General features: G+C 37.5%; 1 protein-coding gene across 6 annotated transcripts in view; it reads right to left on the bottom strand.

The window, feature by feature from the left end:
- Adam22 (ADAM metallopeptidase domain 22) overlaps positions 1–11,296 on the bottom strand; it is a 222,529-nt gene extending 211,233 nt beyond the window's left edge. For all 6 annotated transcript variants that reach the window (XM_077796695.1, XM_026399374.2, XM_026399375.2 and 3 more), the window contains exons 1-2: positions 11,010–11,296; positions 10,379–10,539 (exon numbers count right to left, since the gene is read on the bottom strand). In XM_077796695.1, coding sequence (XP_077652821.1) covers positions 10,379–10,539; positions 11,010–11,094 — 246 coding nt within the window. In that variant the 5' untranslated portion in view covers positions 11,095–11,296. The remainder of the gene's footprint in view (positions 1–10,378; positions 10,540–11,009) is intronic.
- Positions 11,297–17,293: the final 5,997 nt, after the last annotated feature.

Genomic DNA, 17,293 nt, shown 5'->3' with positions numbered 1-17,293 from the left:
TACTCATTCAGAAATGGTTCCATCTTTGGTGACAATAAACATGAATTTCCTCTACCTACCCACTCTACTCAGTATCTGTCCAACTTAAAAGGCACTTTTATGAGGAAATAACTTAGAAAGCAATGTCCTAATTACACATTAACCATCCATACAGGATCATAAAAGTATGAATAATTTTTTAGTCCTGAGTCAAATTTTCATCATCTTTAATAATATTTACATTTCTATTAAAGTCAATAAAAACTTTTCCTAAGAAACAATAGCCAAAGTGTTCACCATAATGGTAACTATGAAAATGCATTTGTTTTAAAAATTACCCAGTGTTCTCATTAAACAATACCTAAAGATTTTCTGGAACACACATCAAAGTATTCCTAACTCTGATAAGCTGCAGGGTATACCAAAGTCACCTTGAAAATTATTCACTCTGCAGCAAAACTGATACCAAAAATATCCAACTCAATAATTAAATCTTTCCAAACTCCAGTTTACAAAGACTTTTCATTCATACATCATACATTTAACAAATACTACATACCATTCTATTGCTCATTTTATACAAATTTAGTGTGATTTTTAGAGAATCAAAAACTCCTGGGGCTGGGGTTGTGACTCAGCGGTAGAGCGCTCACCTAGCACATATGTTCGAGGTGCTGGGCTCCATCCTCAGCACCACATAAAAATAAACAAACAAAATAAAGGTATTGAGTTCAACTGCAACTAAAAAAATATTAAAGAAAAAAAATTCCTGCATGAGTAAGGAAATTGATTTAGGCTTCATCTCCCAACTCAGGAGAGTCTGAATTACATAAGAGGGAGTAGAATGGGCCCCTTAAATCCCTCTCCCACACCCTGCATAACTTTAATAAGACCAACTGAGGAGGAAGAGGAAGGAGGAGTAAGAGAAGGAAAATTAAGAAAGAAAGAGAGAGAGGACAATGGAGGAGGAAAGAGGGAAAAGGAAGGAGGAAAGAAGCTTCAAAGGAGCAATAGGCTACTTTCAATGGTGTGTAGTATTTGTTAAATAAATGTATGTTGAAGTAATGTAGTCTTTATAAATTGGAGTTTTGAAAATTTGTAATTATTGAATTGAATATTTTCTTTCCAGCCTTTTGTTCCCTCCAAAGATTAGGAGTTTTTTTCAAGGTGAATTTGGCATGAATTGCAGCTTAGTATTAGTTATGAATACTTCCATGGGTATTCTAGAAAAACTTTAGGGAGGGCCTGGGGTTGTGGCACCACATATAAATAAATACAATAAAGGTATTGTGTCCAACAACAACTAAAAAATGAATATTAAAAAAAAACTTTAGGCAGCATTGAATGAGAATGCTGGGATTTTTTTTTAACATATGCATTTTCAAATTTACCATTATGCTGAATAATTCCGTTTCTTTCCTCTGAACAAAACACTTAAAATTCATGGGGAAATGAATGCGATCCCAGGGACCATCAGAGCAAGTCTGGCTAAAAACAAGTTTCCTTTTAAAAAACCTATAACATGGATCAAAAGTAGAACCAACCACTAAATCCTAAATGGTTAAGATTAAAAATCAGAAAGTCCCTCAGACTCTCTCTAGTTCAGACAGGAGGTACTGGTTGACCCAGCACAGTGGGACTAGTATCTTCTCTCATAACTGACCTACGATTTCCCTGAGCCTTTGGCCAAAGCCTGCTCGCGCTCAGATTCTGATGATCCTTCCCTACTCTCCAGTCTAAACTAGATTAATAGCACCAAGTGGGTCATAACCATGACTTCCCTTTTGCCTGATGAGGATCCACAGCTGGGAGCCCGGATAGACTTCCCCCTGACTGGATATTCTAAATGCATTATAAAACCACTAAAGAATTTAAGGAAACCTTCAGGATCAGGTTCTATCAAATGGCAGCTCCCTCTACAGCATCTTGCTGTTTAATCCAAGGAAAGAGAAACTTCTTAGAGAAAAGTTTGCACTATGACCAGGAATAGCAAAAATTCCTGTAGCAGCCTGGCCCCAACACCTAATCTTACTAGTGGAGGATATGAAGGGAATCTCTCTCCAACAAGCCTATTTTAAAGGTGAACTGGAAAAAAAAAAATCTGAAGAGAAACTGACCCACTAAAGGTAAAGGCTAGAGAGATGAGGCAGTGCCAAGAGAATACGTGGTCTAACAAAACTGTCACCCAGGAGTTCCGTTGCCTTGGGTAAGAAATTTTAAAACCATTGCAAAATGAGAGCTCTCAAGACCTATCTCAAGAAAAGTATCATTGATTTCTCATCTTCAAAGTGTTATCTAATGATCTCGGACAAAAAAAATGCAACAAAAAGGGCAACTCTGGCTAAGTGCTAAAATCCCCTGGTACAAAATAAATTTTTAAAAAGGAGAAGAAAAGTCTTTGTTTACCCCTGCTGATACATATGATCCTGAAAAATCTCTTCAATGCAGACAACTAATTGATTTGGGGACAAGAGGAATGAGGAAATTCCTTATTCCTTCTCTTTCCACTTAAAACTACTGATATTTCTGATCATGGTACAGCATTTTGAGTTTTATTTTCAAAATCAAGTTACAAATAATAGCTTGTGCTGGGAGCAACAAAACATATTTCTATCTTAAAAGGAATTCAAATGATGTAATCAGAAGTAAAGGGCAGCAAGAAGTCTAAAGTCATGTTCTACATGACGTATTTATATCTTAAAAATATAGCCTGTTGAACTCTATTTTAATTATGTGTAATATAATTGCAAGTTAGCCAAAGAGTCCTGGGCAGGGTCAACAGTTTCTTAAATAAATAACGTTATTTATTTAAGAATGTTCTAACATAGAGATGAATGAGAAATGTTAAGTTGCAAAGATTTTACAAAAAGATTATTTGATATTGATTTCTAACATTTTCTTTGAGAGTCTTTTTACAATTCTACCATTTTCTAGCTTTATGACCTCGAGCAGCTTAATTAGCTTCTAAGCCTCAGTTTCCTCATTTTTAAAAAATATTTATTTCTTAGTTATAGGTGGACACATTTTATATTTATGTGGTGCTGAGGATCAAACCCAGTGCCTCACGAATGCCAGGTGAGCGCTCTACCTCTGAGCCATAACCCCAGCCCCAGTTTCCTCATTTTTAAAATGGATATAATAGTGCCTATTTCATAATGAGAGATGATACATGTAAATCACTCCCGTAGTGTCTGGTAGCTGGTAAATGTTAATCCTTGGGCTGGGGTTGTGGCTCAGTGGTAGAGCACTTGCCTAGCATGTGTGAGGCAGTGGGCTTGATTCTCAGTACTGCATATAAATTAATGAATAAAATAAATGTTTATCAACATCTAAAAAAATATTTTTTAAAAAGAAAGAATTGTTTTTTTCAACTCTTTCTATTTTTCTTTCTAGTGCTTTTATTACCAAACTAAACACATCCAACTAGATATTCATAGAACCTATCATTTTTTGGTTAAGGCTATGTATCTCTGTGACCTGGATGACTTGACATTTGGGACCTTCCAGCTTCTAATTCTGTAAAGCCACAAAACATATTTTGTACCTTTTCTTTTGATAAAGGATATAGGAATGTGGATCCCTGTTTAGCACTTAAAGTTTCTGTTTATGAAACTTTGACCACAAAACAATACACATAACTTTGGTGTTGACTGCTGAATACCAAAAACGTTGATTTTTAATGAAAGAATGTAACTATTGAATATGTACATGTCTTTAAAGAGGTTATTTTTCACCTTCTAAATGTCAAATATCTCTGAATTTTCCACTTTTACTAGCTTGAAAACTTTATATATAATACAACTTTTTATATATACACATACATACATATTATTATATATACATATATTAAAGTTGTAAAATGAATGAAACTTCAATATGTGTGTGTGTGTGTGTGTGTGTGTGTGTGTGTGTGTGTGTATTTCAAGTACTGCAAGAAATATGTTGTTCTAATGGAATTAATATAAGGAATCTTTGATCCCATTGCCAAAGACATCCAAATGTCTTGAATGACATCTGAAGAACTGTCAGTGGCCCTCTACCACCGGCCAGTCTAGCACAGTGGTTGATCATATAACCAGTGCACTGGAGTTGAAATCCTTGAGTTCAAATCCCCTCTCAGCTTTGTGATTTCACAGATAAGTTATTAACCTATCATAAGTGATTTTTTTGAGGATGGGATGAGTTGACGTACATCAAGCACTTAAGAAGACTATTTGGCACATAAAGTCATCACATAAATTACTACATATTAATTTTTTAGTGTACAACATATATAGAAATTCTATTACAAGTATTTTTCTCTTTTCCTGATTTCTTTTTCCTTCTACCTTCCATCATTCCCCTCAAGGTCCCTTCCTTTTCTCTCTCCACCCCATTTTTATAAACATCTTCTTTCCCTTTGGTTTGGATGTGAGGTTTGCCCCCCAAACTCCTGTATATATGCAGGAATGTACAGAGGTGGAATGATTATGAGAACTATAACCTAATCAGTGGATTGATCCATTTTATAGATTAATAATTTGGAAGAACTACTGTACTGGGTGGTAGCTTTAGGCAGGTAGGTGTGGCTGGAGGAGTTGGGTCACTGGGAGTTGGAGATTAGATCTTATCCCTCTGGCCCCTCCTTCTCTTTATCCTCTCTGCTTTTAGGGAGATAAGCAACTTTCCTTAGCCCAGAGCAAAGGAGCCAGTTGACCATGGACACAACCACTGAAACTATGAGCCCAAATAACCTTTTTCTCCTTTAATTGTTCTTGTCAGGTATTTTGGTCACAGCAATGCAAAGCTGACTAACACAGAACTGTTAAATAAAACTGACCTTACGGTTCCTGTTCTCAGTGTGTCTAGATTAAAAAGACAGTCTCTCTCCATGTACATCTAAAACAGACTCTAATTGGTAAAATTGGCATTCTTTGCCATATGAGAAAGTGAATAAAACTAGGAACAAATTTTATCAACCCAAAAGCTCATAGAGTCATTTATAGTTTTCCAAGTGTAGCAGTTAAGAAGTGATGAAAACCGGTTCCTTTTGTGCACACTAAAATTACTAGATAGAATTTCAAAGATAACAAAAAAAAATGTATACAAATTGGGATCTCACAGAGCAGAAACAAAGTAATTCCTAAATTAGGTTAGATGACTTATGATGTCTCTTCTCTCTAGGACTCTTCAATTCTACTTAGTTATGTAAATTTGAATAAGGACTTAAAGGAAATTTCATAATTTTGATTTTGACTTTCTTGGAAAAGAAGTTTGGTAGGAGAACCAAAATGTACTGTGAAATGTTCCTGTCCTATTTATGGCAGTATAACAAAGTTTTGATTGGTAGCAAACCTTAATCAATATCCAGCTACTTAGTTTAACAAATATACAATTAAAAAAATGTTTGTGCTATCTTTGCAAAATACCACCAAAGCTGTAATTCCTAGGATTTCTTTACCACCAGGGAAGCATTATTGCAGACAATTTATTGTCAAGCTGACTCAGTGCTCCCAAATGAAACAGCACAATTTTAAGTACAGCTCATCCATGCTCAGGTATATATATAAATATATTCAAACAGAATAGAGCACACCTTCTACTTTCAATCTTGCTATCGTCTTACATTTTCTCCAGTCATTATTGGTTTTCAAAATTCTGATAAATTGTAGAGCTATGTCCTTGGCACCTGACCAACTACTTGAGAAGGTACAACACTTTCTAAAGGAAGAAAGAAAAAAAAAAAAGTGACCCGCCTAATTCACTGACAAAAATAATGTCCGCTATTTGTAGAAAAATATACTCACTTGAGTATACAACAAATTATGCATAATTTATAAGGTTACTACACAACAAAATAAACTACCAAATAACCTATCTTTGTTGCTACAATAAATTTGTGATGCTTGGCAGGCAAAAAAAAAAAAAAAAAAGAGTGATCATTAAGGTACTTATATTCTATAAAATGGCAATTACAAGATCATCAATATCAAATCATCAGTGAGATTAAGTAGGTGATATCTTGCCCAAATAGGTAACCAGTTTAAAAAAAATTAAAAATTCTATCTTTTTATCTAACACATGCAATTCTTTCAGCATAAATACTTTCAAGACAGAAGAAAGACTACTTTATTCTAGTGCCATCTTCCAAGATTGAAATTACTTCAAACTAGTAGACAACCTTGAAGACAGCAAGATTACCCACAGTCAAGTATAATCATTTTAACTACTGTTTTTAGGACTTTATGGAATAATAAGCTTTTAGCATGAGCTAATAATCTCACTTGGAATAAAAAATAAAATGTGCTTTGAAGTAACTGACTATGTAAAAATGAAATGTTTTACAAGATGGACTCATCAACAAAAGCACTATTTCACACTCATCAAATTGTCAGCATTTAAACAGAACTAAAATTAAATCTCTTCCAAAATAAAAATTGTTCCAATTTAGGGCTGAAAACTGAAACAAGGACACAATAAGAATAAAATTAAAGTTTTTATTCTGTCATAGTTCTTTTGAGTTTTATGAATCATTGAGTAATACATAGGTCAATTGCTTGATCTTATTAAGTGAGAAGTGATTCCTGAACTAATTTAAATGACCTATTAGGTCTGTTCTCTCTAGGACAAATCAATTCCATTCAGTCATGTAAATCTGGGTAATTTGTAACTCACTTCTGGAAATGTTACACTCCTGTAATTAGGACACCATTTTGCATTCCAGTGATGTCATAAAATTTCTAAATAGTACTCAAGCAGCCTGAGGGAGTTAACGTTATTTAACAGACTCAGAGTACTTACTATATGCCCAGCATTGTCCTAAGTGCTTTACAAACATTAACTCCCTATACAGTATTTTCAGTATATTTAGTAACTAAGTTCTTATGAGGCTTAATGATGATGTGAACTGGTATTTAACAATGAGTAAAAGTAAACAATCATATTCATTGACTCTTTGAAATTAAGAGTATTCATTTCTAACAAGCAGGACCATCCCACTGTAGCATGAATCTAACCAATTAATGCTCCTTACTGAAATCCTTGGACAGCCTACTGGATTAAGTCCCCATTCCTCAGTAAATCAGGAAAGTGCTACAGCATCAATTCCCTGCTTTCTTCTTTTGTCTCTTTGGTCCCTTAACTATCCATAGTTCACAAAGACAAGTCCAGACTTCACATTCCTATGTCCTTGCTCTCCCTTCAGTTGGCTGTGCCCATTCCCTCCCTTTAAAATAGCCAATTACTAATTCCCTCTCAAAACACAACTAAGACAGTTGCGTCCTCAAAAAAGCCCACCCTGACTGCTTACTTAGGTAAGTGCTGGGACTTCTCTGTTTTCACACCAATCTTTGATCACTTCCAGAAAACCATGGGGAAGGGCAAAAGGAATTCCTTATTCATTCATTCATCTTCCCACTAGTCTGTGAACACCTTAGAGGCTAGAACTGTGTCTTTTATCTGTAAAGTCCTAGGGCCTTGCACAAAAATTGCTGCAAAGCAGGAACCCATGTAAATAAATGTCTTTTAAATAAACGAATTGAAAAACCTATATATAAACTTTGTGAGCTCACAAAAAAGTCATCCTGGTTTTATTTCTGCAACACACACACACATAAAAAATTGCTAAAAATATCTGTGGATACCTAAAGATATCTATTTAATTACCAAAGAAATAGCAAGAGCCGTATAAAACCAACTTATTTTTTCAGGTCCAATGACAACTCTTAGAAAACTAGAAATGCCAGAAGTGCAAGAAAACTTCTTAGTTTCCTAATTGTAGTAAAAGTTGGCCTATGTCAAATAGGTCTTTGCAATCCTAACTGCCAGATGCAGTCCTAGTTGACCATGATTTCAGCAGTAGTTTAAGGAACATGATGAACTGCAATGGATCCCCAAGTGATGCAGACATCAAGATATACTGTGTGAGGGCTGGAGTTGTAGCTCGATGGTAGAGCACTTGCCTAGCACTGTGTGAGGCACTGGGTTTGATCCTCAGCATGAAATAAAAACAAAACAAAATACAGGTATTGTGTTCAACTGCAATTAAAAAATTTTTTTAAGAAAAAATATATTGTGTGGCCTATGTGCCAAGCACTGGGACAATTTCTTATAATAATTAATTGTAATAATTACTTTGATGACAATACAAACTTTCACTTCTAACTTGAATTAATAATGTAGTCATGGTGCTTAACCTAAATTCTATCAATTTATTCACACCTCACCAAAAGTCAAGAGTCATTCTTCTCAATTGTGAGATTTATTGCTTTAAAAAGTAAAATCTGCAGGGGCCCAAGGTATTTTCTGACCAATATGGACAGGTCTATGAATCAAAAAAACTGCAGAAGTAGTGCCCTATAAATGGTGAGAAAAGGACTGGCTTGTTTTTCAAAATGTTGGTCTTTCACCAACACACAGTATGTCAGAAGTTACTGAAGACAGCATTACCAGCATTGAGGCAGAGACTCAGAGTTTCCAGGTTCAATCCTGTGATTTTTCTGTATCTCTACTTCCTTCTGTACTTCCTCTCCCAGAAAGTCTCTATGATTTGTTCTAAAACACAGTTGTATCTCAGCAAAATTCAGACTGTAGGAAACTACATGATGAAAGACTTCAAGTCTTTAAATAAATAACATAAAAAAAAAACAACAAAGAAATGGAGAGAGGAAATCATACATTAAAAGAAGCCTAAAAAAAATAAATCAATCGTGGTCTCTAGGCATTAATTGGATCCTTGTTCAAATAGACAAATGCGATATATATATATATGTGTATATATATATATATATGTATATATATATTTACGTATATATTATATATGTGTGTATATAAAATATAAATAAAATATTACATATATACACACATAACACATATATGTACATGTACATATATGATACTTGAAGTTTTTCTGGAAAGACTGGTTATTCAATAGTGGTAAGAAATTATTCTTAATATTTTAAAATATGATAATGTCAGGGTTACATGTTTTAAAAGAATTCTTACCTTTCAGGGGTATACTACTGAAATTTTTGCTTCAAAATAATACACGAGGGGAAAGAATAAGTAGAGAGTAGAGATAAAACAGCAGTTGCTAAACATTGAAACTGGGGGTTCATTATGTTATTCTGTCTAGTTTTGTGTGTTTGATATTTTTTATAATCAAAGGTTGCAAATTGGCATGAGAATATTCCTCCACAAAAATACTCCTAATTATTTGAAAAATAAGATTAAGAAACTATGCTCCCTTTTCTTTCAGTTTTCCAATGAAAACAAGTCAAAATGAAAAAGGAAAATAGACTCCATTAAAATGACTTGGAATAGTATGTCTTCTACTAAAATAATGTAACTTTGATGGATATTACAGTAGTCCTTAGATTAATGTCTTATCGTATATTGACAAAATTTTAACAGAATCAAGCATTTGGCTACAAATTCAGATGTAAATAATATTTTTCTAATTTCACACAGTTTAAATATATGGATAAGTCAATATAAATATCACTTCACTCAGATATATCTTAAAGTATTGGTGAGTATATTTAAGCATGTGAAAATGTTCAGTTTGCCTTTGCTTCAGTGAAGTTTAAAAAAAATTTCAACTACATGAATAATTTCTATCTTAATATGTACTTATAATTGGGTGAACTGCCTGCCAGGTTTATAGCTATAAATTCAAAAATACTTACACAGCTCCCAAAATATTTACTAAAATTAGCTGATAAATTCTAAATAATTTTCAAACATATCTGTGGATATATGACATTGATCTAAATACAGATACAATAATAAGCTAGGTTTTTTAAATAATTTTATATGCTTTATAAACAAAACAGCCCTAATTACACCAAGAGAACTGCTACTAATGAAGAAAGGGGCGGGGGGAACCTCTTTTGTAGAAAGTAGTGGTGAATCTTTGGTTTCCACAAATCTAAGTGATCAGAGAACTTAAGTTTAACTTATTTTTACAGTTTGGGTTTCTTAGGAACACCTGCCCAGTCCCACCCCCCTCCATTCTTTTACAGTACCAATCTTGCATTACAAAGTCTAAGCTTTCAGCATTAAACAACAATGATGATGCAAACCTGCCCATATAGAATCTCCTCCCCCATGCAAGTTTTTTGCTTGACTAAAATGAGAGGGTCTACTCTCTCCCCGCCCCTTCACTAAGGTTACTCTCTGCTGGAGGTATCCCGCCCAAAGTACCCTACTTCCCATGGAGCAAAGCAAAGCTCTCAGCAGTGCTTCTTTCGGTTAATTTTTTTTTTTTTTTTAGTCCCTTTTCCCCTTCTTTTTGCATGACTCGCATTAGGATTGCGCTGATTTCACCCAAGTCACCCGTCTCCAGGGCAACCAAGAGCAAACGTGAGGTCGCGGGTGGGCCAGGCCGCTCGAAGGACCACCTCCTGCACCGCGCTCTCACCTGCCGGCCGCCGAGGTCGCCCCGCACCCGAGTGTTGAGCTCGTCATGCTGAGTTTCGTCTTCGCCTCCCGAGCGGTAGATGAGGCGCAGTGGCACGATGCTCTGGCGCTCCAGGAAGCGGTTTTCGTTCCTCCTTTCCAGCTCCGTCAAAGAGGCGTCTCCTTCCAGGCAGGAAGGGGGGCAGAAGGGAGTGGAGAGAAAAGGCAAAAATAAAGACTCTGACCCACACTCGTCCCTCCCGTAGTCCTACATCTCTCCCTCACGAAAATTCCACCGCCTCCTCCCTCCCGGACCCCATCTGGAAGGACGCAGAGGCACCAGCTGGAGAACCTTGGACCAGCTCATCTGAGAGCATCCAGGATTGGGGCCCAAAGGCAGGGTACCCCTTTCCCATTCTCCCCAGTCCTCTTAAGAAAAACAGGCATTTGACCCAAGGCTTCTAGTGCATCCGCGCGCCCCCATACATGCATTTTTGCTCCGCTTCTCATCACCCTTCCAAATTAAAAAAAAAAAAAAAAAAATCTCCCCGCGCACTTGAGAAATGGGGGTGCCCCTTTTCAATGAGCCCGAGAGCTCCGAAGACTACCGGAAAAATGGTACATCCCGAAGCCACTGAGGGTGGCGAACTTACCTGCCCGGCCGCAGAGCGCCAGGGGACAGGTCCCCAGGACGCAGAGCAGCAAGAAGGGCACGGACGCAGTCGCTGCCGCCTGCATGGTGCTGCTGTCAGCCTACCGCGCCCGAGACGCTCAGCTGCTCATGCCGGGGCTGCCTGGTCCGGCTCTCTAGCTCAGAGCCCTCCGGCTTCCCTCAGCCGCCCCCTCCCAGCCCGGGCCGATGCTGCAGCTGCCAAGGAGCTGCAGCCTCCACCGCGGCGCTGCCTCAGTGCTGCATTGTGTTCCGCGGGCGCTTCCGCTGGTGGGGGGAGCGAGCGAGTGCTGCATTGGGCGGTTGGCTGTAGCTAAGTGGTTTCTAGCGCCTCCCACCTCATACCCTGGCACTGGCTCAGCCGGGCGACGAGCACTCGGCAGGGAGCGAGCGCCCGGTGCACTCGCCCCCCGCGCACCAGTAGGGGCGCGCGCAGGAGTCAGCTGGGAAATGTAGTTCTCTAAGCATTCTGCTAGGTCTCCACGACCGTGCCAACTACTACGACCTCGTGACCCTAAGGTCCTCTATATCCTGCAGACCAGAGGGAGGAAAAAGGCGAAGAAACTAGTGGTCATTACTGGCAGAAGCCGTGGCGCCATAGATACCAGCTGCGCTGCTGTGGCAGCGAGTATTCATCCACAGTGTCCTCAAGGAACTATAATGTTTCCCACAAATTGATAGCTAAAGTTAGTATCACAGAACAAGACCCTAAGACAGGTTAAGTTAATCATCCAACAAACATGGTTTGAGGATCCGCTTTGTGGCAGGTGGTTGGCAATGATTAAGGACACCAGTATGAGTCCCCTGCGCAAATGCAGTTGAGTACGAAGGCAGGTTTTTGTTTCTTATTTGGTTTTGTTTTTACATTATGGTGTGGAAAGATGATAATATATGAAAAGGTCTAGGCAGACATTTGTATGATTCTCTCAACTCTTGAGGACATTTTTGTTCCTTCTAGAATATCTGCCTGCCTCAAACCTGTATTTGAAAACCAGGCATGGGGAACTCTGCTTTCTCAAGCCAATTATTCTATTTTCCTCTAGTTTCAAATGTTAGTGAAACCCTTCCTCAAAAATAAAAAAGTAAAATAAGCCAGGCGCGGTGGGGCAAGCCTGTTATCCCACCAGCTGGGGAATGATAGTGAGTTCGAATCTAACCTCATCAAAAGAAAGGCGCTAAGCAACTCAGTGAGATCCTGTCTCTAAATAAAATACAAATAAGGTCTGGGGATGTGGCTCAGTGGTCCAGTACCTCTGAGTTCAATCCCTGGTACCTAAAAAAATAAGAAAGGCTGGGGATGTAGCTCAGTGATTTGCATTCACAGGGAGATTACAGTATACATTTATGTTTTCCGCCATGCCTATTTGAACTTTCTTGTCCTTTGTTATAATTTGGATAGATTTTAGCTATCCAGATCCTATAAAGGAATCACATTAATTAATCATGTTGATATCATATTTATTGGACCAAATATGCAAGAAGTTGCTAGAACATTGGAAACTTTAGAAACATGTTTTCTGCAGCCAGGTGTGATTGAACACACCTGTAATCCCAGCTACTCTGGAGGCTGAGGCAGGAGGATGATAATTCAAGGCCAGTCTGGGCAACTTCGTGAGACACTGTCTCAACACAAAAATAAAAATGGATGGGGAGGTTGTAGCTCAGCGGTAGAGCTCTCGCCTCTCTCGCCTACCATGTGTGAAGTGCTGGGTTTGATCCTCAGCACCACATAAAAAAAAAAAAAAAAAAAAAAAAAAAAAAAAAAAAGAAGCAGAACAGGAACAGGACTGGGGATATAGCTCAGTTGGTAGAGTGTCTGCATTGTAGGCACAAGGCCCTGGGGTCAATCCCCAGCACCAAAAAAAAAAAAAAAAAAAGGTATTGTTTCATTACAACTAAAAATACATTTTTTTTAAAAAAAGGCTGGGAAAGTAGCTCAGTGGGAGAGTGTCCCTGAGTTCAATCCCTATTACTGGGGGGAAAAAAAAAAAAGATGGAAAACAAGTTTCCCAGAGGGTGAAAGATTCAGGGATCTGCTATATCAATAACATCTTTAGAGTTCTTACTAGAACTCTAAACTTAGGGGCATGTCAGAATACCACATCCAGAGGAAAAGACAAATTATTGTATGCTGAACCTTCCAAACATAAAGAAGTATAAAGACTGATGGTCCTCTTCAGGTTCTGGAGGCAATAAATTCCACCTGGGAATACTGCTTGGAATCTTTTGTAAGAAAGACTTCCAGCTGTCAGTGAAGGCCCCAAGCAAGAATGGGCTCTGCAGTCATATAACTAGGCAGGTTTAAACATTCTAGATGTTCAGTGGTAGATAAAAACATGTTGTGAGAAGCTTATGGCAAGCTACAATAAGGAAATCACAGTCCAGGCCCTTAGGGTTTTACAATAAAGCCAAGCCAAGTTCAGTGGAGATGTTAGGTATTCTCTGGGGGGAAAAATTATATATATATGAAATATATGAAAGTTGAAGCACCTGGCCTTAGAAAACAGCACCTGGCAAAACCTTAGAAAACATCAGGGATACCACTTTTCACCTGAGAGTGTACTTCCCCAGGGAATTCACCCTGTAATGAGTTACCATTACAAGAATTTACAGATTTGTAAATTCCCTCAAGGAAATAATGGGGGTTTGTGGGTTATTGCCAATTTATAGTTTTATTCTCTATGAAAATACTAAGACCAGGTAAAGATTTTATGGGGCTGATATTAGAGGTACCTAATGTGGTCTTTGGGAGCCTCAAAAGAATTTTGGGAGTAAAACACCAAACTACTCAGCTTATCCCTTCGAGTTAAAGATATTCATTAAAAATAAGTGAATAACTCCTTTTGAAATGGTTGTAATATAGTGAGATCATTCTCAAAGTGTATATTTGTTTCCATTGTTATGTGAGTTTATTACTGACAATGATACATGTCACTATATGAACCCTCAATCTTGTATATGGAATTTTCAAGTCTTACTTTTTCGTTACCTGCAATTTTTTTTACAATGCTTAAATTTTTCACATCTATTTCTTGCATTGTTACTTTTTTATTGATAAATTATTTTTTGCTTCTTAATTGCTCTGAGCTCTTCCTAATTTTTTTTTATTTTTTTGTATAGGATTTTAAGGAGGTTACTTCCCTCAAATATTGCTGACATAATTAAGACTGCTAATTAATGGTAAGGAGCTTATTTGCAAAGACCTTAAATTGTTCTTTTAAATCTAAGTTGTACATAATCATCAGTGTGAATAGATACCTATGTGGGTATATTGCTGTTTCTGGATACAGAAAGGGTAATCTCTTTCTTTTTTGTTTTTGTTTTTCTTGGTACTGGGAATCGCTTTACCATTTTTTTTTTTTTTTTTTTGGACAGGGTCTGGCTAAATTGCTAAGACTGGTCTCAGCCTCCCAAATTACTGGGTTTACAGATGTGAGCTTACCACATCTGGCTAGAAAGGGTAATTTCTTGCTTGGAATTTGTGGAAGCATGATGTTGTACTACTTCTTGTATGATACCATTAAACAGCCCTATATCTAATGCAACTTAAATGCTGAACTGCTTGACCTTTCTTTTGACATTTTTTGCACCATGTCAATCTTCTCCAGCTTTTGCCCCACCCTACCCATGACATGTAATCACAGCACTTGTCTTATGCATTTTATTTGTAGTAGTACAGACTTTAAAATAGGCATGTCCATAGTAGCTCTTAGATAAAAGGTAATTTGGGCCCAATTATATCTTGAGCAGCCTATACTGTGAAGGGCATTGTTTTAGACTTCTTTGTTTTTAACCTGGCAGCCTCATGGTTTTAAGATTCAGCTAGCTCAGCAAAGGTTTAATTTACATTTATTGTGCTTAAAAACTCTTCCATCTATAGGAAGAGGTCCATTATTCTTACATCTCACTTTATTAATTAAACAATATTGGAATGATTTCTGAAAAGTGTAACAAAATTTTCTTTGGGTTCACAATCAATATTACATTTATAGAAATTTATAATATTTAAATATATAACATTTTTTCATTTTCAAGTATTTTAATATATCCTTTAGATTAGCAACAGTATTCAAACATAAAATTCATCTAGTAATGTAAGGGTCTGGCGAAAAGTCGGAGGAAGAGACCACCAAGAGACTGACTCATGCAATTGCAGAAGGGGATTTATTGAGGATCCAATTCAGCGTGCTGAGGCTCCAGGCTCACTCAAGAAGAGAGCAGCCCAGAGCAGAGGTTAAGCAGTGCTTAAGTACACTTTTTGGGGAGGGCGGGGGCTTTGTATACATCAGAACAAATCAGCATGAGGTGTGGGAAAATTGAACAACAACTCTCATACATGATTAGCACATTCATTGGCGGGAACAGGTCTGGCTGGGGTGATTGGTCACTCCTAAGCGAGGTACACATTCAAACTGATTGGTTCGGGCCCTGTATGCCTATGTGACAAGCTGCACAGGGCCCTAGGCTAAATGGCCAGTAGGGCGTTGTCTTGACTGCCTCAGGAATTTCAGGTTCTGGGTGTAGCAGAGGAATTTAACAATACCTGGTCCTTCACTTTTTAATTCAGACTTTGCAGCTTAGAAACTTTACAATGGCCGGTCTTTTACATTTTAACTTAGGCTTTGCAGCTTAGAAACTTTACCCTTTCAGTAATACACAAAAATTATATGATGCATAAAATATACCTTTTGCTACAATTTCATTTGTCATCTTGGGAAAATTAGCATTCATTTTTGAGTCACAAAATCACATTGTCTTCACTGCTATTTCTACTTCTAGGTAATATGGAGCTAACTTTGAACGCTAACACTACTCATCCTTAGCTGATCATTACTTAAGGTGTCTTCCCCCACACCCCCCAATATTTTTCAACTGTAGTGCTCTTGATAGCAGAATTCTACTTACATGCTTACCAGGGAATTCTTACTTGTCTGGACATTTTTGGCAAAGCATGGGTCCCCCCTCCCCCATCCAACACTCACACAACCCCCTTCTCTTTCTTGTACCAGGGATTGAACCTGGGGTGCTTAACCACTGAGCCACACCTCCAGTCCTTTTTTAACTTATTGAGACAGAATTTCACTAAGTTGCTGAAGCTGGCTTGAACTCACGATCCTCCTGCCTCAGCTTCCCGTGCCGCTGGGAGGATCCCAAGCCTCCTGTGCCCAGCAATATATGACTTTCAAACCAAGAATTGCTTATCTACTTTGCTGAGGGATCTTTTAAGAATCCTACTGTGAAAGTGCCTTGCTACATTACATGTCCTTTTGTGAGCAAATCTGGGAGCCAAACCAGAATAAAGGGCTATTTGTGGAGGGGTAAAGTGCTATGGAAATGCGCCTTTCTTGTCAGTGCACATACTTGTTGCAAATGCAGGCTGGTTTTCTACCAGAAGTTATCTCCCTGGCTAGATGCCTGTCTGCACAGCTCAACCCCTACAAACTTTATGTGAGAGCCCTCTTACAACGTATAGCACTATTCCAAGGGAACTAAAATTTAAACTTTTTTTTTGTTTAAGATTTTAGGGGTGTTCTAAAGGTCTGATGTTCAAAATAGTAGGTAAAAAATAATGTCAAAATAAAATGTAATAGAGGGTTCATTTCAGCTTGAGTCTTTTTCTTCTTACTAAATACAACTGAGGCAAAATTGTACTGACCAATTGTGAGGCAAACACCACCACTGAAAACTGATGAGACCATTACTCTAATACCAAAGTATCGTAAGGCAAAATATATACCTCCTAATTATTTGGGAAAATTTGAAAAATACAAGTTAACTGAAGGGCAGATAAACCTGCAATTTTCTAAGTTTCCAAGATTTTATAAGGCTGTATACAAAATTTGAGATTCACATATACACATGCATTTGTTACAGAAAATGCTACAATAGTAACTTACAATGGTATAAATAATAAAGCTGTTGGAAAGTCATTATTTTCTCTTTGGTCTTGTCTAAGTACTTTTATACCAGAAATCATATGAACTAATCCTATATTTGGAATCATAAAAGGTTAGTGTTAATCTATAGTTCAATGCCATTTTTCCTTTCATCTCCTGTTACCAAATTGATTAACACTATTAACCAAGTTTAATCTTTAGTTACTTGTAATATTTAATGGTACTTTCCCCCCAACCCTCAGTACTAGGGATTGAATCAGGGACACTGCACCACTGCATTTCCTATCCCTTTTTATTTTAAATGTTTTTTACTTGTCGTTGAACACAATACCTTTTATTTTTATGTGGTGCTGAGGATCGAACATGCTAG

Source organism: Urocitellus parryii, chromosome 3, assembly GCF_045843805.1.
Source record: "Urocitellus parryii isolate mUroPar1 chromosome 3, mUroPar1.hap1, whole genome shotgun sequence".
Classification (NCBI taxonomy): Eukaryota; Metazoa; Chordata; class Mammalia; order Rodentia; family Sciuridae; genus Urocitellus; species Urocitellus parryii.
This window is presented reverse-complemented; position numbering and strand designations above follow the sequence as displayed.